At 44.1% G+C, this 21,481-nt stretch overlaps 1 protein-coding gene across 2 annotated transcripts in view; it reads left to right on the top strand.

Moving 5' to 3' along the window:
- Positions 1 to 901: 901 nt before the first annotated feature.
- Positions 902 to 21,481, top strand: part of PINX1 (PIN2 (TERF1) interacting telomerase inhibitor 1) — a 76,220-nt gene continuing 55,640 nt past the window's right edge. The window contains exons 1-6 of one of the 2 annotated variants that reach the window (XM_024208268.1): positions 902 to 978; positions 10,252 to 10,361; positions 12,726 to 12,818; positions 13,578 to 13,656; positions 17,111 to 17,200; positions 18,480 to 18,553. In XM_024208268.1, the coding sequence (XP_024064036.1) occupies positions 960 to 978; positions 10,252 to 10,361; positions 12,726 to 12,818; positions 13,578 to 13,656; positions 17,111 to 17,200; positions 18,480 to 18,553 (465 nt within the window). In that variant the 5' untranslated portion in view covers positions 902 to 959. Of the gene's footprint in view, positions 1,018 to 10,251; positions 10,362 to 12,725; positions 12,819 to 13,577; positions 13,657 to 17,110; positions 17,201 to 18,479; positions 18,554 to 21,481 lie in introns of both variants that reach the window. The other variant, XM_024208269.1, reaches the window with a different exon arrangement.

The following is a 21,481-nucleotide window of genomic DNA, read 5'->3' as shown; positions in this document are numbered from 1 at the left end:
CCCCCACCCCCATCCCAATTTTTCACATTTGCTGTCTGGTCACCCTAGCCACAAGGCTGTTCTGTGATTGGAAACGGGAGGGGAAGAGAGATGGGTCTGGGAGACAACCTCTCTTCTGAGCTGCGCTCCACGTGGGGAGAAGATCCCTGCTCCACCTAGGGTGACCAGACAGCAAATATGAAAAATCGGGACAGGGGATGGGGGGTAATAGGAGCCTATATAAGAAAAAGCCCCCAAAATTGGGATTGTCCCTATAAAATCGGGACATCTGGTCACCCTAGCTCCACCCCCCAGGGGGGTCATGCCCCACCAGGGCGCAACGTTTTCCTGTAGCAGCGAGGCCGCCCCGGGGCGCTGACGCGGGTGGACGTTCCCTCGTGGGGGCAAGGACACTTGGTCGCACACCCCCGCGCGAGGACACTGGGATGCCGAGGACGGCGGTGCACGCGGCCGGAAGTCACGCTAGGCGGATGCTCCGCCAGCGGCCCGGCTCCAGCGTCACCTAGCAACCATCGGGGGTGGCCTGAGGACATCGTGTCACGTGGGCTGGCACCACGGTGGCCCGCCACTCGCCCACACGAGGCGCTGTGGATGTGAGGGCGGGGTACACTCCGCCCCCCCAGAAGCGCGCCACGCGAAGGGCCCCGATCCAGGCAGGATCAATTCGACAGCCCCCTTCAAAGCCCCAGGGCTGCCCAGCAGTTGCCTGTGTAGCTGCCACGCAGCGCTGGGGGTGGCTGAGCGTTTTAATAGCGCTGGGTTTCTGCTACGTCCCTAGCAAGCCCCGCTTCCCCCTTGGAAAAGCTCCCTGTTTTGACTTGCCTTCCCTTTTAAGTCAGGCACCTCTCCAGGCGCCCTATTCTGCGCCCGAGGGGAAGAAGGCCCCGTTCTCCCAAGATGGCGGCGCTGGCAGGTTACCCTGGGGGCTCTGCGCGCCGCTAGCTTAGAAGGCCCCAAAGATGGCGATGCTGGCAGAGCGTGAGTAGTGGGGCTGCTGAGGGGGTTACAGCCGGCAAGGTGGGTGAAGGGAGAAACCATCATGTGTCTGGGAAAGGGAGCTACCACTATCTACTCAGGAGGGGTGTGGGGAGAAACCATAGCCGATGAGGAGGTGGACACCACTAGGGATGTCGGGGGAAAGGGGAGCGTGTCCGTGATGGAAGGATGGACTAGATGGAAGGAGCCATTCTGAGGGGTAGGGAGATACCACTATTCTTCCGGGGGGTGGGGGCGCAGCTCCATGGTGCGTTCCTGTGTCCCGCTGGGTGATGTCCCCTCGGGGACCCTGGCTCCCTGCCCCGCCCGGGGCGCTCTGGGGCTGCTGGGAGGAGCCCCTGGGCGCTACCAAAGCAGTGGGGTGGGGGAGAGAGGAACGTGCCTAGGCCCAGGCATTGGGGGGAGCGAGTGAGGAGGTGCCTGGACCTAGACCTAGTGGGGCCCATATGGGGGTCCTGCCTGCTGGGCCCCTCTGTGGGGCTTTGGGCAGGGTGGGCACTGGGCCCCCGCCCCTCTGTGGGTGGGGGGCAGGGTGCTGGGTGGGGGTCGAAGCTGTGTTGTTGGGCCCCCATGGGGTTGTTTCCCACACCAGCGTCGCTCCTCGTCGCTCCCCCCCAAAGAGCCACCCGTCAGAGGGGAAAATGCTTCTCATTGTGGCCTTTGGTGCCTGCCCCGACACTGCACTATGGTGTGAGCGCGCACATGGATGCAGTGGTGAAACACAGCCATCTCTGGCGAGGAAGGGTGGCGACTGCTTAACGACGCACAGCAGTTTAGGACAGGAAACAAACACTGCTTTATCCCCAGTGACGGCAAGAGGGATTTTCTATAGTCAGAACAAAACTTCACAGTATCTGAGTGAAAGAGTACCCTGATTGTGTAAAAAGTTAAGAACATACTTGAAATAGCCCCGCTGAACTCAAACAAGATTTGTGCTTTATAATACTAATGTTTAACATTGAGCTTTTGCATAAGGAGGGTTTATGTTCTCGTGTGAGAGGCTTTTTTTAATTGAGTGTGCGGTAAACTGTTACCACAATTTGATTATTTAATGCTGCTGGATGATGGAATCAAGTTTGAGGTCTCAGTACATATCTTCAAAGCACTCAAGGGCCTGAGCCCAGGATATGGAAAAGATCAACTAAAGTTCCAAGATGAAGACTGTGATCAGCAACTTTGCTCTTCTGCTGCAATGGAAATCTCAAAGGCTATGTCTACATTGGCAATTGAACGACAAAACTTGAGTCTTTTTCTAGAGGTGGTGTTCTCCCCCCCCCCCCTCCTCCCCCGCCCCACCAAAAGACAAAAGTTTTGCTGCGACAAGTGCCAGTGTGAACAGCGCATTGTCGGCAGGAGCGCTGTTGTTGGGGGTAGAAGTTTTTGTTGGCAGGAGAGCCAACAAACAGCGGCTACACTGCACAACTTTTAGCAGCACGACTGTGGCGACACAGCCATGTCGCTCAAAGCTGTGTAGTGTAGACATAGCCTAAGAGAGAGGCTCAGCTGTGCAGGAGACAGAACTTTCTTGAGGGCTAGTCCAAGACAGGAATGAACTCCCCAAGGAACAAAGGATCATCACAGACCTTTCTACCTTCCTCTCCCAAGGAGCAATAGTCTCAAGCTGCAGTGCGGGAGGTCTAGGTTGGATATTAGGAAAAACTATTTCACTAGGAGGGTGGTGAAGCACTGGAATGGGTTATAACCCTGGGCGTACGGGGGTGGAATTTCCATCCTTAGAGTTTGTTAAGGCCCAGCTTGACAAAGCCCTGGCTGAGATGATTTAGTTGGGGTTGGTCCTGCTTTGAGTTGGGGGTTGGACTAGATGACCTCCTGATGTCTCTTCCAACCCTGATCTTCTATGATTCTAAGTGCAAAATGTATTTCTTTGAACCTCCCTTCTCTAACATATATAGCTGTGTGTGTGTCAGAAATATATAACACCTAAAACTAAACACTCCATTGCACACTCTTCTTCCTTGGGGAGAGGATGAAAAAACAAACACATGACAGATGTTAGTCGCATTGCATAATGTGCTAATCAAATGTGCTTAGATACTAAGTTGATGAGGCTACCATAAGAACCTGTTGATAAATTATAGTCATTTGCTTGACTATGTTTCAGTTGGTTATGAAATATATTCAAGAAACCAAATAAACCAATATCGGTCAGGTTGATTGCTCTAAGCCAATAATAATATAGTGCAGGAAAAAGGTTCTGTAAGATACCAGTTTTGGGAAGCCACCTTGTGCAGTGTTGTTGTGTTCACCTTTTGCAGAGTGCGCTCCCAGAGTTACACTTCTAAAGCCATCTTTTTATACACTATCTGTTTACAAGTAAAAAGGTACTGTGTGCATCACCCAAAACTTGATTTTACCAAAAAGCTTTTTACCTTGTTTTTCTGGTGCCATCGTGTTCCGTAATCTCTTTGCTCTGAACACATGTATTCCAGGTACCCAGGAGTGTGAAGGCACCTCTTAGGTTTATACCAGGGTAGAATACACACACATCTTGTCCTTTTCCTTTGGGACGTTCCAGTACTGGCCTGTAAGGGTAACTCCCTACTTATTACTATGGTAAAACACACATGGTCTGATCCTGAGATTTTTCCTATCTACTTAAGCCAAATTTTACATCAATAAATACCAGGTATTATGGGACACTTAGCATAAGTGAACAGGATTATAAGTAAAGATCTAGGCCAATTTAGGCTATATAACTGCTACAAAATTTTGTGCTTGATGCATACTAATGTGTATGTGGTGCGGATAATACATATTATTGTAAAATATAGATATATGCTAGCCAGCATGTATTGGTCAACAGAATATATAAAATAGTTTTTAATGCCCATAGATGGTTATTGAAAGTTTAATTATTTATTGGGGCACTCAGAGCTTTTGAATGAGCATTCTTCTTTTCTTTTAATGTCAAATCTAAATAATACATTTCTGCAGGATTGGGGCCAGAATAGGTAATGAATCTTAAAAGTTTTTTTTTTTTTAATTTGAGAGACATACCTCCGAGTTGATTTGAAAAGTTATACCCAGAGAGCACAGTTACATGTAAGTCCCCATCAGTACAGTTATTCAGAATTGTGCAGTATCCAATGTACAATAATTGAAAATTTAGTGCTGTGTTAACGTTTATACTTGCATATGCAGGGAAGCACTGAAATAGTTCTTTAAAGAATAAATCTAATTACGTAGGGTTTGCCAGAACTCTGCATGTGTGACTAGCTTGTGGTAATTTTGAAGGCAGATTTTGCACATTCATTTTTATGTGTGCAGTTCTGGACCGAATTCAATCACTGTATTATCAATATTCATTCCAAAAGAGAGGAGAAGAACTATTTCTTATCCATCCACGTAGCTATAACTCTTGTCCAAGCTCTCATTCTCTTGGTTCTTGATTACTGCAACATCCTTCTCTCTCGCCTTGACAAAAGCAATCTTGCCATGCTTTTATCCATTCAAAATGCTGCTGTAAAGATCATTTTCCTAGCCTGTTGTTTTAAGCATGTCACTCCTCTCTTTGCATCCCTCCACTGGCTCCCCCTTCTCTATCGCATTGAATATAAGCTGCTTATTGTTACTTTCAAGGCCCATCCCTAGCCCTACCTGTCATCTCTCCTATCAAGATGTCAGCTCTTGCATCTGGTCGGCTCATGATGCTGGCCTCCATCACCCATTTTCAAACTAAGATCTTCTGCTTTCTCCCATACTGCTCCTCACACTTGAGAGACACTTCCCATAGCAATTGAAAAGCCACCTTGTTATCCTTTTTCAAGAATTCTCTGAAATGCTCCCAGTTCCATGCGTAGGGCCAGTTAGACAGGCAGAACTGCAGAGTCTCAATGCGTGGCTGAGACTATGTTGTAGGGAGGAGGGGTTTAGATTTATTAGGAATTGGGGAAACTTTTGGGAAACGGGAAGCCTATACAGGAAGGATGGGCTCCACCTAAACCAAAATGGAACCAGATTGCTGGTACTTAACATTAAAAAGGTCGTAAAGCAGTTTTTAAACTACGGGCTGGGGGAAAGCCGACAGGTGCGGAGAAGCACGTGGTTCGGACATCGCTTAGGGGAGGATCTATTAATAGAGAATCTCTATGACCTAGTGAGGACGAGAGGATGGAAAATGATAAAATACAGGCAGGGTTTGGTCAGAATCAGTCAAATAAAAAAGACTCCCATTCAGTTACATCGTGTAATGGCAGACAGCTAAAAGGAGACAAGTTTTTAAAGTGCCTATATACCAATGCTAGAAGTCTAAATAATAAAATGGGTGAACTAGAGTGCTCGTATTAAATGAGGATATTGATATAATAGGCATCACAGAAACTTGGTGGAATGAGGATAATCAATGGGATACAGTAATGCCAGGGTACAAAGTATATTGGAAGGACAGAACAGGTTTTGCTGGTGTGGGAGTGGCACTATATGTGAAAGAAAGCGTAGAATCAAATGAAGTCAAAATCGTAAATGAATCAAACTGTACTATAGAAATAAGCTGCCACAGGATAAGGGGGAAGGTACTCTCATGGATTGGTAACTGGTTAAAAGATAGGAAACAGAGGGTAGGAATAAATGGTCAGTTTTCAGAATGGAGAGAGATAAATAGTGGTGTCCCCCAGGGGTCTGTTCTGGGACCAGTCCTATTCAACATATTCATAAATGATCTGGAAAAAGGGGTAAACAGTGAGGTGGTAAAATTTGCAGATGATACAAAATTACTAAAGATAGTTAAGACCCAGGCAGACTGCGAAGAGCTACAAAAGGATCTCTCAAAACTGGATGACTGGGCAACAAAATGGCAGATGAAATTTCATGTTGATAAATGCAAAGTAATGCACATTGGAAAGCATAATTCCAACTATACATATAAAATGATGGGTCTAAATTAGCTGTTACCACTCAAGAAAGAGATCTTGGAGTCATTGTGGATAGTTCTCTGAAAACAACCACTCAATATGCGGCGGCAGTCAAAAAAGTGAACAGAATGTTGGGAATAATTAAGAAAGGGATAGAAAATAGGACAGAAAAACATGTTGCCCCTATATAAATCCATGGTACACCCACATCTTGAATACTGTGTGCAGATGTGGTTGCCCCATCTCAAAAAAGATATATTGGAATTGGAAAAGGTTCAGAAAAGGGCAACAAAAATTATTAGTGGTATGGAACGGCTTCTGTATGAGGAGAGATTAATAAGACTGGACTTTTCAGCTTGGAAAAGAGATGGCTAAGGGGAGATATGATTGAGGTCTGTAAAATCATGACTGGTGTAGAGAAAGTAGATAAGGAAGTGTTGTTTACTATGTCTCATAACACAAGAACTAGGGTTCACCAAATGAAATGAATAGGCAGCAGGTTTAAAACAAATAAAAGGAAGTATTTCTTCACACAACACACAGTCAACTTGTGGAACTCCTTGCCAGAGGATGTTGTGAAGGCCAAGACCATAATAGGGTTCAAAAAAGAACTAGATAAATTCATGGAGGATAGGTCCATCAATGGCCATTAGCCAGCATGGGCAGGAATGGTGTCCCTCGCCTCTGTTTGCCAGAAGCTGGGAATGGGCGACAGAGGATGGATCACTTGATGATTATCTGTTCTGTTCATTCACTCTGGGACACCTGGCACTGTCCACTGTCGGAAGACAGGATACTGGGCTAGATGGACCTTTGGTCTGACCTAGTAGGGCCATTCTTATCTTAAAATCCTCCTCAAAAGTCTCCTGTACCATGATGCCTACAAAAAATTTGACACTGGTCAGAGTGCTGGTGTGCAGAGTATACTGCCTATCATGCTGTCCAATATTGTCATGTCGTTTCCTTGTACTGCCCTGTCGGTCTGTAGCCATCTGTTGTCTCCTGTCTACTTAGATTGTAAACTTTTTGTGGCAGGGACTGGTTCTCTATTTATACAGCACCTAGCGCAACAGGGTCTGGTCCATGATTGGCGCTCCTAGGTATTACGTATCAGAGGGGTAGCCATGTTAGTCTGAACTGTGAAAAGCGACAAAGAGTCCTGTGGCACCTTATAGACTAACCGACGTATTGGAGCATAAGCTTTCGTGGGTGAATACCCACTTCGTCAGACACAAAAAGAATAATCTAAAACGAGACAACAGATGGATAGATGGGAGGGCAAGGAAAGGATGCCTAGAACAGTAATGTTATTAGCCATCTCTTAGTGCAGTTTAGCAGCTGGAGACAAGGAGGAGAGCCATTAGCACATCACCAACCAGCTCTCTGCCCGTAGTTATTGAGTGCTCCATGGACCACAGTTTCAGAGCTGCTAGTTCAGCTTCACATCCAGGGCTGCAGTTGGGCAAAAAGTGTGCAGGAACTGATCCATTGCAAACAGCACAGAGCTGGAGATAGTGGAATAGCAAAAGGTGTCTGAGTGAATGAAGTTTTTCTCCACTGGATGGTGCTGCTTGTCCAGGATATCAGTAGCACCTCCACAGTGTAATTCTCCAGGGGCAGTTTGGTACAGCGGAGTGCTAGTATTGGAACTGAATCACTTTTCGCTTGCAGGATGATAGGTAGTTTACTTCTTCATTTTGGAAAGATTACAGTGAACAAACAGCTCTGACAAAGAGAATTGTTCTTTCCAAAACTCATTTGGAGAAGAAGGGATTTTTCACTAGGAGGGTGGTGAAGCAGTGGAATGGGTTACCTAGGGAGGTGGTGGAATCTCCTTCCTTAGAAGTTTTTAAGGTCAGGCTTGACAAAGCCCTGGCTAGGATGATTTAGTTGGGGATTGGTCCTGCTTTGGGCAGGGGGTTGGACTAGATGACCTCCTGAGGTCCCTTCCAACCCTGATATTGTATGATTCTATGATGGCTGCAGCTCAGAGGTTGGATTCCTGGCTCTGCCACAGATTTCTTGTTGATTTTAACTAAGTCAGTTCACTTCACTTCTCTGCGCTTGTTTTCCTATCTGTAAAATAGGACTAACACATCTGCCTCAGAGAAATGTGAAGATTAATACCCTGTCTGTAAAATGATTTGAGGTCCTGTGATTGAAGGTGCCAGGAAAGTGATACAGATTTCAACTTTGAGAAGCTACTCTACTAGGTCTTGGAACCAGGGTTCTCTGGGGAGTATGAACTGTAAAGCATCTTAGATATATGTGGCAGCTTTACACCTGTCGAAGTTGTACCAAATTTAATTCCTTGGGTTTTGTTAAGCCATTATCCTGGCTAATAGTTACAATAGACAGAAGAGGAAGGTTCTGCAGATGTTGTAGCTGGTAGGAAGTGCTGAACAGGTGGGATTATAGTGATTTGAGGAAGGTGAAAGGAGAACAATGATGAGGAGACTTCAGGCTAAAGGGGTAGAGGAAAAGGGACAGTGTAAGGCATGGAATTGGGAAGGAGACATTAGTGTACTTGAAACCTTCCGTATGTGTGTGACTGTGTCCTCTTGAATTGATCCTCCTATGCTGCACTGGTTGACTTTGAAAAGTACAACCTTCTGTGGCTTAAAGGGACAATGGCCAAGATTTTCAAATGTGAGATTCAATGTTTGGGTGCTCAGTTTGATTTTTCAGAGGACTAGTGATCGTTATTTTTTGAAATCAGGTTTCTTTGAGGTGTGTTAAGTTGGTTGCCCAAAATCACTAGTTAGCTTTGTAAATCTTGGCCAACATCCACATAACTCCTTTTGGTTGAGATTTTCAAATTAGCCTAAGGAGGTGAAGTGCCCAGTTCCCAGTGAAGATCTGTGGGAGTGTTGGGCACTTGGCATATTTAGGCCCTTTTGATCATCTCAGCCACTTTGTGTTTATCTATAAACACAAACAATCCCTATGTTATTGGTATCACTATAGATTATCAACACCAACAGAGCTTTAGACTTTTCTCCCTTTATGCTCTATTAACTTCTTGAATTTTTACTCAACTTGGATAGTGAAAACAGGCTGGTCAGTTTCACTTATGGAAAAGCATACCAAAAGTCATATCGAGATCTCCCTAGAAACCTATAAAGTTTTCCAGAGAATGAGATCCTTTCTGTTGGTATTTAACCATCTGCTGGAATTTTGGGGTATTCCATCAGCAGGGTATAATTTCCTCTTAAATCCAATAGGACTTTTCTTGAGGGTGGTTTTTCTGTACTGCGCAGGGCAGTTACTAACGCTTCTAATGCTGCCTGGGAACGTTAAAGCTAATGTTAAAAAAAACAATTAATTTTGTAATTTTTCTCATCACTGTGTTTTGTGGATTTTTTTTTTTTTAAGTCGGAGTGTTTTTTTAGAAGAACCAGAATTGGGGCCAAAACCAAATTGGGTTCCTGTAATCTTGTTCCTATTTTCCAAAGGTGCATTTAGAGGAATGATGGTCTTGTAGTTAAAGCATGGAATTGTGACTCAGGGGAATTGGGTTCAATTCCTGGCTCAGCCACAGAATTTTTATTATCTTGAGCAAGCCTCTCTGTGTCTCCATCTGTAAAATGAGGGTAGTAATGCTTCCTTTTTCTGTTTAGGCCCTGATCCTGCAAACAGTTATGCACTTGCTTAACTTTGCTATGCCGGCTTTACTTTGTTGGTTTCAATGGAACTACTCATGATAGTAAAGTTAGGCATGTGCATAATTGTTTGTAGGATTGTAAGCTGTTTGAAGCAGAGGATCTTTCGTACTGTGTCTGAGCACAGTGTGGCCTTGATCCTCATTTGGAGACTCTAGGTGGGTGCAACTGTAATACAAATAATAATGTCATCTGAGTTCTCAGATAAATTAGCCATTCTCTGTGCAGACCTTGAAAGTTTTCATCACATTGGTGTTTGTTCTGTACTCGTTTGAATAAGCAGACATCTGTGACTGGTTATGTTTAATTTTTTTTTTTATTAAAGCAGTGGTTAGATCCACTCTATTCTGACATTCAGGGAGGAAGGATGGTCCAGTGATTAGGGCACTAGCCTAGAACTTGGGAGACCTGCATTTGAGTCGCTGCTCTGCCACATACTTCCTGTGTGACCTTGGGCAAGTCTCTTAGTCTCTCTGTGCTTTAGCTCCCTGTCTGTACAATGGGGCTAATATCACTTCCCTACTTCACAGAAGTGTTCTGAAGATAAATACATTGAAGATTGAGATGCCCAGATACTTTGGTAATAGGGACTATATAAGTACCATAAATAGTCTGTTTTAGATTCTGTTTGGAGGGAAAATAATGTCTTGACTTTTTTTTAATTGCATTATCAGCTTCTGTGATATTAAATGGAGCATAACATTTTTTTCCCCCTGCTGTAGCCCGTAAAAAGCAGAAGTGGTCTGTGGATCCTAGAAACAGCGCCTGGAGTAAAGATGAATCCAAATTTGGCCAGAAGATGTTGGAAAAAATGGGATGGTCCAAAGGAAAGGTACGGTCTAAAGGGAAGTGTGTGGTCTTGCAGAAAAGCAAACTCTCAGGTGTTACAGAATTTGAAATACTGAGAGATATCTGGATACAGGAATTACAGGCAGTTCTTAGGCCTATAGTTGATAGGGCTATATCCTTTTTAGTAGGTACTTTACTGTTACCCCTCTACTACTGACTTCTGGATCTCTCCTGCTGTCCTGTTTCCTTTTTTCCTTTTCTGCTCTCTTTGATAAGGAGATGGGTGACCCCAATTTAGAACTGCAGGAGCTACAGATGGGCCTCCCAAATTCTGACAGCTGCCTGGGGTGTAAGATAGAGCAGCTCCTGAAACTTCTCTAACCTTTGACAACTTTTAATGGCCCCTTATGATCTGCTCTTCCACCCAGATTAGCCAGAGCATAGCATCAAGCCACATCTCTTCCCACCCCAGCATGCTCCTATGGTAGAGAGCTGTGGGTGGAGGCCAGTGATCTTACCATGCCAGAAATATTCCCTGTTGGCCAATAAAGACATTTCTGCTGCCTCTTTACAGTGGCTCAGCTTCTATAGAGACCCCACAGAGCCCAGAGTTGAGGCCTGTGTCTCTTCAGCATTTCCAGGTGCTAGTTACCTGACTAAACGCAAAAGAGAATGGTCTTCATTGTATTCCTCATCCACCATTTGAAAAAGAATAATAGTTGTGGCTTTCTTGAGTTTAGGAGGCTCGCAGAACTTCTGGTGAAAGAGAAGAGGTACTCCTGAATGTCTCGCAATAACTGTGTTGACTTGGGAAAGTTGCTTAAAGAAAAGCTAGCCTAAAGAGGTTTTTAACTGGCTCTGATTTTGCACTTAGTTGCTGGAGCAGAATTTCACATACAAACTGCAACAGGTAGGGCCTAATCCCAAACCCATTGACATCAATGAGTCCATTGGCTTCGAGAGGTTTTCTAACTGTGATTAATTAACTTCTTGATTTGTAAGCACAAATGCACATTTGTTAGTGCTTTTAATGTGATGTGAAAATAAGTATGAAAGCCATGGGATTTTAAAACTGAGATTGAGATTTTAAAACTGCTCACATTGGATAAAATCATGCTGGCAACAACCATGTCCAAACACAGCTGTTGCCTTAACTAACGTGGACAGAAATTTTTTCCTAAGTGCCCTAAAACCATGCTATAAGTCCTGCCTACACTGGAATTACAGCTAAAGTGGGGAAGATCGGTTACAACACAGTCCCAATAGATGGGGCAATATGCCTGGTACGTGGTAGCCAGAAGAATCTGGCTAGCATAGTTTTTAAAACAAAATTCACTATCTGCTGGGCCCATGCTAGCAACAGTCATGTTTAAATATGAGTTATTGCTACATAAAACAGGTTTTCAACCATAGGCCTCATCTACACTACTCCCAAATACCGGGATGTGTACGAGTGTTCTTTTGTGACTTCTCCTTATCTGTGTGGCTAGGAAAAAATAAATAGGCTAGGGAATGAGGTCTTATCTTTGATAGGTACCTTGGCTAAAACATGGTATCCTAGCATAGGCTTAGCATGTTTGGTTTTCCTGCCACCTGGGCAAGAAAATACATATTGGGCCCCAAACATATTTCCTTACTGAATTTAAACACTGTTAGTTTTTAGTATGGACAAAGCCAAGATCTGAAGTCCTGACTTGCCCCAAAACTCTTCATGAACAAGCAAATAGTAACACAATTATGTGTGAGAATGCAATGGAGGAAGGAAAAAAGTAAGGAAATGGGTCCTGCTGAATTCCAGTTAGTCAATTACATGTTTATTTGCCTCACTCTAACCTAGGGTGACCAGACAGCAAGTGTGAAAAATCGGGACGGGGGTGGGGGATAATAGGAGCCTATATAAGAAAAAGCCCCAAATATCAGGACTGTCCCTATAAAATCGGGACATCTGGTCACCCGACTCTAACCTCTCTCTGCAAGTTCAGTATTCTTCGTTTCCTGTTGGCAGTTGTTTAACTAAGTACAACAATTACCTCTTCCACCCCTGAGGTGGATGCATTTCTGTGGCGAGAGAAGCATTCCCAATATGTGCTCTCTCTTTCTATGTTCAAAGTTGTAAAACACTGCAGGATCACCTAGAAATGTAAGGTGGTGTCCTGATTAATCAGGACACCTCAGTGATATTACTACTTTGGTGTTTTGAGGGGCACATAAACAATCAGTTAAAAATACACAAATTCTCAATGTGCTGCTTATAGTATTTGCCTGAATTAAATCATAGGCAAGAAAAGAAATATAAATTGTGTCTTGTCTGTATTTCAAAAACAAATGGTCTTTCTGTATGATACCTATATTTATCTTTAATGTCGCTCCTGAAAAACACTTACAATTTGCCTTATATTCTCATTAGGGTCTTGGGGTTCAGGAACAAGGGAGCACAGAGCACATCAAGGTTCAAGTGAAGAACAACACACTTGGTTTAGGAGCAGCCATAAATTATGAGGTGAGTCTTAGTTAGCTTTGCTGCCAACCCAGGTAAGAATGTGTTGATTGTTGACAGCCCCTTTATGTAATGGGAAGCGAGTGAAATCTATCATCAAGTTTGTATGGTGTCAGGATAATGATGAACATCTCACAGAAAGAGAAACCAGCTAACAGCAGTATTGGTACAATTGTGTCCTCTTGGGTTTTTTTGGGAGGATGTTGGAGTGAGGAGGCAGCGGTGCATAATGGGGAGTAGGCTGCTCAGAGATGCCACTTCCCACAGACAACCGAAATGTTTGTTTACTGGTAGATATCCCTTTGTCTCCTTTTACTAGGCCTGGGTTTTGTGCCTTCCTGTCATTCTGCTCCCTATTCCTGGAACAGTCCCCATTTCCCGTTGGCAGTCATGGGCTTGCACAGAATGTGGGATCGAGCCCTAAAGCCGCTGTCTGAGTCAACATCTGAACTGACTTTGTGTGTTCTCATCTTTTGTGCTGCAGGAAAATTGTTAGCATTTCCTGCCTGGAGCTGAAAACAACGTGCCCAGCCTGGGGCATGACAGAGCGAACAACAACTCAGTATTGTTTGAAGACTTTCAAACGCAACTCATAGGCACTTGGAGCGAACTTAACGAGCTGTAGTTAGTGTTTCTACCTGTGAAACTTTAGGGGATTCCTAGTTACCCTTTGGTGTTTAGAGCTAGAGGATGTATAGTGAGACTCTGACAGACCTTTTGGTAGGATCTTTTGCCTCTTATTCACTTGGGTGTTATTTACAGGACAACTGGATTGCTCATCAAGATGACTTCAACCAACTTCTAGCTGAACTGAATAATTGCCACGGGCAAGGTGAATCAGGTATGTTAATACTTCGCTATATTGGATGCTGGAAATTTCACTGAGAATTTCCTCTATTTTTCATTTCTTAAAAGGCAAATGAAGGCCCAATCCTGTGGGCTGGCGATACTTCTTGCACAATGCTCATCCCCCTTCAACTCTCATTAAAATGAGTGGGAACAGAGGGTTCAGTGCCACGCAGAACCAAGATGTTAATTCTGATGAGGATGTATATGAATTACATTTAAATTCTATAGATTGTAATAGGCTTTGAATCAAGCCCTTGTTAGGGCTTTTCAACAGAAAAGGCAGACGGGTGTGTTCCCTTTATTTGGTGGGATATGCAGAAGCAGCAGCTGTCCACTGAAAAACAGCCTGAGGCAGTTCAAAGGCGTGACACACAAACGTTCTCCATTGCCTCATTTTACCTCTTGTCAGCCTCGTTGATGAAGAATTGTGTCTGGCTTTTACCTAGTGGCAGTTTCTTCAGCGTTTCACTTTTCCTGCCCTTGAGAAACTGCTGTTTGGGGGTCAAAACCTACCTACTCTTTAAATATGGTGGGGTAATGTGATTTAGTTGGGCAAAAGGGCAGGACATGCAGAAGCAGGAAACTTGTCAAAACTTTCCAAAAAGAGCTATGTCTCTTAGTCTCAGAAAGTACTTGGGCCTGGTCTATGCACATGCTGGTTTAAATAATAGGAACAAACTAAACTGATATAAGCAAGATTTAAAACAGTGCAAGCGTCCACATAGTGCTGCATAAGTTTAACTAACTCGATCTAACATCCTGCCTTTACTTAGAGTGGGGCAATTTTTATGTGCTGCCAGGCCGTTGGGCTCCAGGTCTGCAACCGTTAGTTCCCTGGTGGAGCCCCATTAAAGTCAGTGGGGTTCTGCGTGGGTGCAGCATCTGGCCACAAATTATCAGTTGCAGTATGTTGGCCTTAGTGAGTTTATTCAAAATATTCAGAGCAAATTGTAGCTGCTAATGAGTTAATCCTAAAAATGACAGCAAGAGTGTGGGGTTATTTTGGAGTTACGAGGAGGATCAAAATCAGTTTTTACGGTGGAGAAACTACAACCTCCCCTTAATAAGCCGCACACCTACAGGGCTGCGACTGGTATCCTGGTCCTCAAACTCTAAGGGCCAGATTTTTAAAGGTATGTAGGTGTCTAAAGATATAGAGAGGTGCCCTGGTCATTTTCAAAGTGCCTAGTTCCTAACTTCCATTGGATTTAGGTGCCTTTAAAGATCCCACTGGGCACCTCTCTATATCTTCAGGAATCTGAATACAATTAAAAATCTGATCCTAAAATCCTACTGAGCTACAGGAAGATCCGTTAGCTGTAACCCATGGGAAGATCCTGATGGTTTTTGTAAGTTGATGCCATCCATTAAGTGCTTTCAAAGGTGGGCAAGTGTCACTAACCCCATTTTTACAAATATGGAAACTGAGGAGCAGAGAGGCTTAAATGACTTGTCCAAGGATGCACAGTGAGTCAGTGACATAGCCGGGTTCATTGAAGGAAGTCCTGGTTCCCAGGCCTGTGCTGTATCCCCTAGGTAGACCCTTGTGACCTCTCCAAAGTCCTATGCTGTGCTAAGTTTTGAAGACCCTTGATATCGAAAGATATTTATACTTGGCTCACCCCCATGGTATCAGAGCACCCCTTTCATTGTTCAGTATTCACGAAAAGTGAATAGGATATGGACATAAAGCAAATTGTTTAGAAAATGGGGGTGACTATTTCTGCAGCATTCGCCCAGCCCTAATACTGAGTCTCAGTAGTCAGCAGAGGAGGTGATGATGGATCTCTCCAGTGAAAGCTCCATAGATAAAATTCCTGATGTTGGATACTGAAGTTCCACCTTAGAGCCACAAGAGGGTGCTGGTGTCACTCTTGCTGGAAGTGTGAGATTGCGATTGACGCTCCACTGAGAATTCTTATTTCTGAGAATGTTTTGTGTTCCCCCTGGATTAGACAGCAGTGGCATCAAATGTGCCTGCTATTATGATGCTCAGTTTCCACACACAACCTGTCTTTGAGGGCTTTCAACTCTGTCTGCAGCAAATTCTTTATAGCCTCAGATTTGCTAGACCTAGGAGTAACTAGTTCCCCTCATTACAGATTTTTCAGTTAAAATGCAGTAGGGGTTGGATGGATCAGGGAGTGATCATGGGCTATTAGCTTTTCCCCTCTAGGTTGCTGGTTTAATTCCAGGTCAGTCATTCTGAGTTCCAGACAGTGCCACCTGTTCTAGCCCATGGAGGGTAATGGGTTTGCACAGGTTCACCACGGGACTAATTTTGTCTGCAGATCCTTGATTACAGGTGAGGGCGCGTGAGAATGAAGGACCCCAGCTTGGCTATTGGTACCCAGGCTGAGTCTGCAGGCCTTGCAGTTAGAAAATACATCTTAACTTGTAAACTGACGACGATGATTTTTATTGTGGTAGCAGGTAGGATCCCTAGTCGAGGACCAGGACCACACTGTTAGGTGCTGTGCGAACACCGAACAAAGCCGTGAAGAGCTTACAATCTAAGCGTAAGACGAGACAACAGATGGGTACAGACAGATGGGGGAGCACCAGGAAGCAGTGAGATGATATTGATCAGCATGATAGGCAGTGGTCTCTGCACATCTGCAGCCTAACGGTTATCAGGGTTTTTTTTAAAGCATCCCAGCATAGGAATTGGGGGTGGACAATGAGGTAGCTTTGTGGATGTTTATGGGGAATTCCTCTGAAGCGTGTGGGGCAGCATGGGAGAAGGCATGAAGGTGCTTGTTTGGAAATTGAATAAGTGGACGATGGAGGCTGGCACGATGGGACGATCGGAGGCGAGTATCTACCTCTTGATGCTGAATGAGGAGATGGTTGGTAAGGTGGGGATTGGCCATGAAGAGCCTTGGAAGGGAAGAGAAGCAGCCTATGAGTGATTGCACTAGAAAAATGGGAGTCACTGAGAGATGATCACAGAACCTCACAATGCCGTTTCCAGCCACTTTTCAGGGTAGTACCCTAACTTAAAGTTGCTCCTATATATCAGTGTGTTTGTCTTCAAGAATTCCTTTTAGATTAATTGGTATGGTGGGCAACAAATGATCATAACAGACTCTATCTAGGGGTTGTACATAAAGACATTGTACAGCACTTAGAAGCAATCAGGTTGGCGGGCCATTGTTCTAGGCGGTGTTGCCATATAAATGTTTAGTAGCAAGACACTGTCCCTGCTCTGAAGAACTTGCATCTTTTTTCAAATTACTTTTATAACAAGTAGGGGTAACAATAGCTGGGAAGTGGGGTAATAAGAACATACGGTAACATATCTTGAACAGCACTTATCATGCTCCTTTGATGTTGTGTTGTGACCGGTTGTTGGGACGTGGTCCTAAATTGTGGTGTTAAATATACTGACATTTGAGTTTAGTGGTTAGCGTTTGTCTAATGGAAACGTAACCTTTGTGTTTTAGAGCCCTCTTGCGAACAGAAGAAGACATTCAGTCTTGAAGAGAAATCCAGATCCTCCAGGAAACGTGTTCATTATATGAAGTTTGCAAAAGGTAAGGGGCACATTGTTGTTCTTTCATGAACTGCAGGGTTATAAATATCTATGTACCAGGATGACACATACCCTCTGACTTACATTTGGCATTTGCCACATCCATGTGGCAACCAGCTTTAAATTATAATAGAGCTTTCCTGCTTTATTTGGCAGTTTTTGTTGGCTTTAGGCTGGTATTCTTGAATAATTCAATCATTGTCTATAGGAAGCTGCTATTTAATAAGGAAGGGTGACTATTTTGAATGGTGTAAAAGAAAAAACACAATGGTCCATGTGTTGAAAGAACTAACTAGAAGTTGTTGCTTGGACATCTGTACAGCTATATCCTGTGCAATCATGATAGCCCCTCTTAGTGGTCATGTGGATAAGGTCAGTGATAAGCTTAAACTTGATTGCGGTAAGAGGAAAGCCCTGTTACCAGGTCTTCTCTCTATCGTTGATCATTGGTCTAAGTCACCCAAATAATGACATTTAACTCCTGAAGTTTTGATTTTTTTTTTTCTTCATGATAACAGCCATCCTCTGCTTCTGGCTTTTCTTTACTTCTCTCTGAGGTGTGTGTGTAAATAAAAATGTCCTTGGTATTGATTCTACCCATACATACTATTTTCCACTAATGGGTACTTCGTTAAAATATAATCCCCAGTACAATGTTGTGTTACACTAGTGAATGCATCACATAAAATAGTGGCAGTTGCCTTCTGACTGGGGGCCAGATTTTAGTATTGAAGTTTTGCTCTTCATGAGCCAGGATTAACCCCCAGAGCAGAGCTGGCTACGCTGTATCCAGAGAAGAAGACTTAATGCTGTCAGAGGCAGGGATATCCGGCCAGAGTTCGAGGAGACACGCTTTCTCCCTGCACTCACCCTGTCTGTAGAGGGACACAGACCATTCCTCTCCCTAGCTTGGTGCAGCCTTCTCCACCCTGCTGCATCCAGTCAGCAGCATGACCATCAAGGTGGAGGGAGAGGGGGTAGGGCCACGACTCTACCCCTTCCCTGGCCTCTTTGGGATGACTTGAGGGAGGGCAGAGAGACATTTTTTGTTTGTCTGAGGACAGGCACTACAGTGGGCTTCTTGTGCCCCCTTGCTGCCTCATCCCTACCCATTCCTCCCTCTACAAAAGGGCCAAAGACAATCAACATTTAGGGCCAGCATAACATGTCCCTGTCTCTTCCCCAACCCCCAAGGCTTCTGGAACCCCACTGTTCACTTTTGATATTGTCCAAATGAATAATGGCTGCATTTCTTTGCTCTCTCCCCACCGCCCCCCCAGGAAAGGATCTCTCTTCCCGCAGCGAAGATGACCTGTCCTGCATTTTTGGGAAACGACAGAGTACAAAAACTGAGGTAAATCATATGACTGTAAGACTGGAAGGGACCCCCTGGGTCATCGAGTCCAGTCCCCTGCTATCACAGACAACCATGTCATACAATCTTGTTCATAAACGTAGCAAGTTCCATCTCAAAACCAGTTAGGGCAGTGGTGTGCGACCCGTGGGCTGCACGCCGCCCATCAGGGTAATCCGCTGGCAGGCCGTCAGACAGTTTGTTTACATTTGCACGGCCGCCCGCAGCTCCCAGTGGCTGCGGTTCGCCGTTCCTGGCTAATGGGAGCTGCGGGAAGCAGCGGCCAGCACTTCCCTGCAGGTCGACAGGCCAGCATGTCTTTCTTGATCGTGGGTTCAATAGTGTAAATCATTCCTCTTCCTTTAACATTTTTCCCTTTAAAAAAACCTATGCACATATCCAAATGACTTGGTGCAAGTGAGATTATTACGTACCCTTCAAGAGCAATGGCCTTTCCTGTCTGTAAAGCCCCCATTCTGTCCCTATTAAAGCTCTGAATGGAAGGGCAAGCTTTTAACTGTTGGGTGAAAAGAGTGAGTTTAGTGGATGTTTTAATGATCTACTGCGGACATGGCATAACTTCTCTAAAAATCAGTCAGTATTAAGAATATTGTTTTTCCTTTTACACTCTTATTTGCAGTATAGAGTGCATAGTAGCTATCTTTTGTTGTTTGAGTTGCAGATTACGTACATATTGTAAATATAAAGTACAATATTTAGCAAAAACTGACCAAACTCAGCAAAACAGCAAATTGTTCTTATGTTTCCACAAGAGAGCTGAATATTTACAAATTCTAAACCTGAGGAGCTGTTTTAATGTCACTTTAAATATGGTGGCTTGGTTTTCACTTTCGTTGTTCGGTATGCAATACTCACAGGCATAAATGAGTTCTGCTATTAAATATCTCCCAGGGACTCTTTGTTCCTTCAGGTAGGTAAAATGTGAAGTCCAAATTGAAGCTTAGAGACTCACCGATGTGAGTTCTGTAGGTCACAGCTAGGTTTGCACTTAATATTTCAGTAGCATTTTGCTGTTATGGGGAGGGTGTCTGTCTTATGAATATGCAGAGTGATTCCCTTGTGCAGGAACGTGACTAGTGCAACCAGGCAAGTGTTTTGGCAATACTGATGATCACTAGTGTGCACACACAGAAGGGACAAAAGAACGTGCCACAGGAATTATACTGCTAACCCTGTGAGCACTCTGAAGTCGTGGTTAGAGGGAAGGCTGCAGCCTGTGTTTGAACTGAGAGGATTTCTTGAATACCATATGTGATGGAGCTAGACTATGCAGAGCCTTGTGCCAGCTCCAATCAACATTTTAAAGCTGTTCTACAGCTTCACAAGAAGCCAGTGACATGGAGCTTGGGAATAGTGTGTTAGGAGGTCCTGTCTCTGATGAGTGTTGTAACGGTAAAGATCTGTAGGCTATCAAAACTATAGTACCTCCATGGCAGGGAGAGAAAGTGGGTATCGGATCTGCTTCTTATGGTAAGAATTCCCCAAACTGCAAGAATTGCGCTACCATTAATTGAAATAACTGAGGCTAGAAGAGACTTAAAACCAAGAACCGTCCTGTCTTGTCAGCAACTGAGAGTCATAATCCAGATCTTCATTTTACAAGCCACATCATTTGGACTTGATGGATAACAGTTTGGGGAGACTTCATCAGCCACAATACTGCTGGTCTTAATGATCCATTAATTTATTACAGTTTTGAAATTGGCTTTTGGACTTCAAGTCCATAGCAGCCACCAGCGGCCTAAGCTATCATATGCCTTCAGTAGTTGAGCCCCCTTGATTAACCTCTCCTATTAACTGTATGGCCATGGGCCCTCTTGCTGAGGTGGTGCCACCTGATAGCTCAAGGTGTAGCAGAACCTGCTGGGACTTGTAGTCTTTTTATAGTCTTCATCGCCACATTAAATTTAAGGAACTCATGGATCACATTTTGCCCAAACAGAGTGATCCAAACAGTGATCTCACTGTAGAATCGTAGAGCTGTAGGACTGGAAGGGACGCTGGGAAGTCATCAAGTCCAGCCCCTTGTGCTGTGGCAGGACCAAGTAAACCTAGACCATCCCTGGCAGGGGTTTGTCCAACCTGTTTTTAAAAAATTCCAATGATGGGAATTCCACAACCTCCCTTAGAAGTGTATTCCAGAGCTTAACTACCCTTAGAGTTAGAAAGTTTTTCCTAATAACTTAAATCTCCCTTACTGCAGAATAAGCCCATTACTACCACTTCTACCTTCAGTAGACATGGAAAGAAATTGATCACAGTCCTTTTTGTAACATATTTGACGATTATCAGGTCCCCCCTCAGTCTTCTTTTCTCAAGACTTCATGTGCCTAGTTTTTTTTAGCCTTTCCTCATACGTCAGGTTTTCTAAACCTTTTATTTTTGTTGTGCTCCTTTCGACTCTCTCCAATTTGTCCTAAAGTGTGGCGTCCAGAATTAGACGTAGTACTCCAGCTGAGGCCCTCACCAGTGCTGAGTAGAGTGGGACCTCCCATGTCTTATAGACAACCACAATGTTAATACACCCCACAATGATATAAGCCTTTTTCACAGCTGCATCAGGTTAACTCATATTCAATTTGTGATCCACATCATCTAGCTTATCTAAATATTCTTTCTTATTCTTTCCCTATTTTAGCTTGCATTCCTTTCACCTTGTTGTTAATATTTTGTTGAGTATCTGGTCACCATTAACCTTTTTAGTGAAAACTGAGGGAAAATAGGCATCATTAAATATCTCAGCTTTCTTGATGTCATCATTTATTAGGTTTCAGAGTAGCAGCCGTGTTAATCTGTATCCGCAAAAAGAACAGGAGTACTTGTGGCACCTTAGAGACTAACAAATTTATTAGAGCATAAGCTTTCGTGGGCTACAACCCACTTCTTCGGATGCATCCGAAGAAGTGG

This window comes from Terrapene carolina, unplaced genomic scaffold, assembly GCF_002925995.2.
Source record: "Terrapene carolina triunguis isolate 2854851 unplaced genomic scaffold, T_m_triunguis-2.0 Scaffold228, whole genome shotgun sequence".
Classification (NCBI taxonomy): Eukaryota; Metazoa; Chordata; order Testudines; family Emydidae; genus Terrapene; species Terrapene triunguis.
The sequence above is the reverse complement of the archived record's forward strand: the minus strand, read 5'-3'. Positions and strand labels throughout refer to the sequence as shown.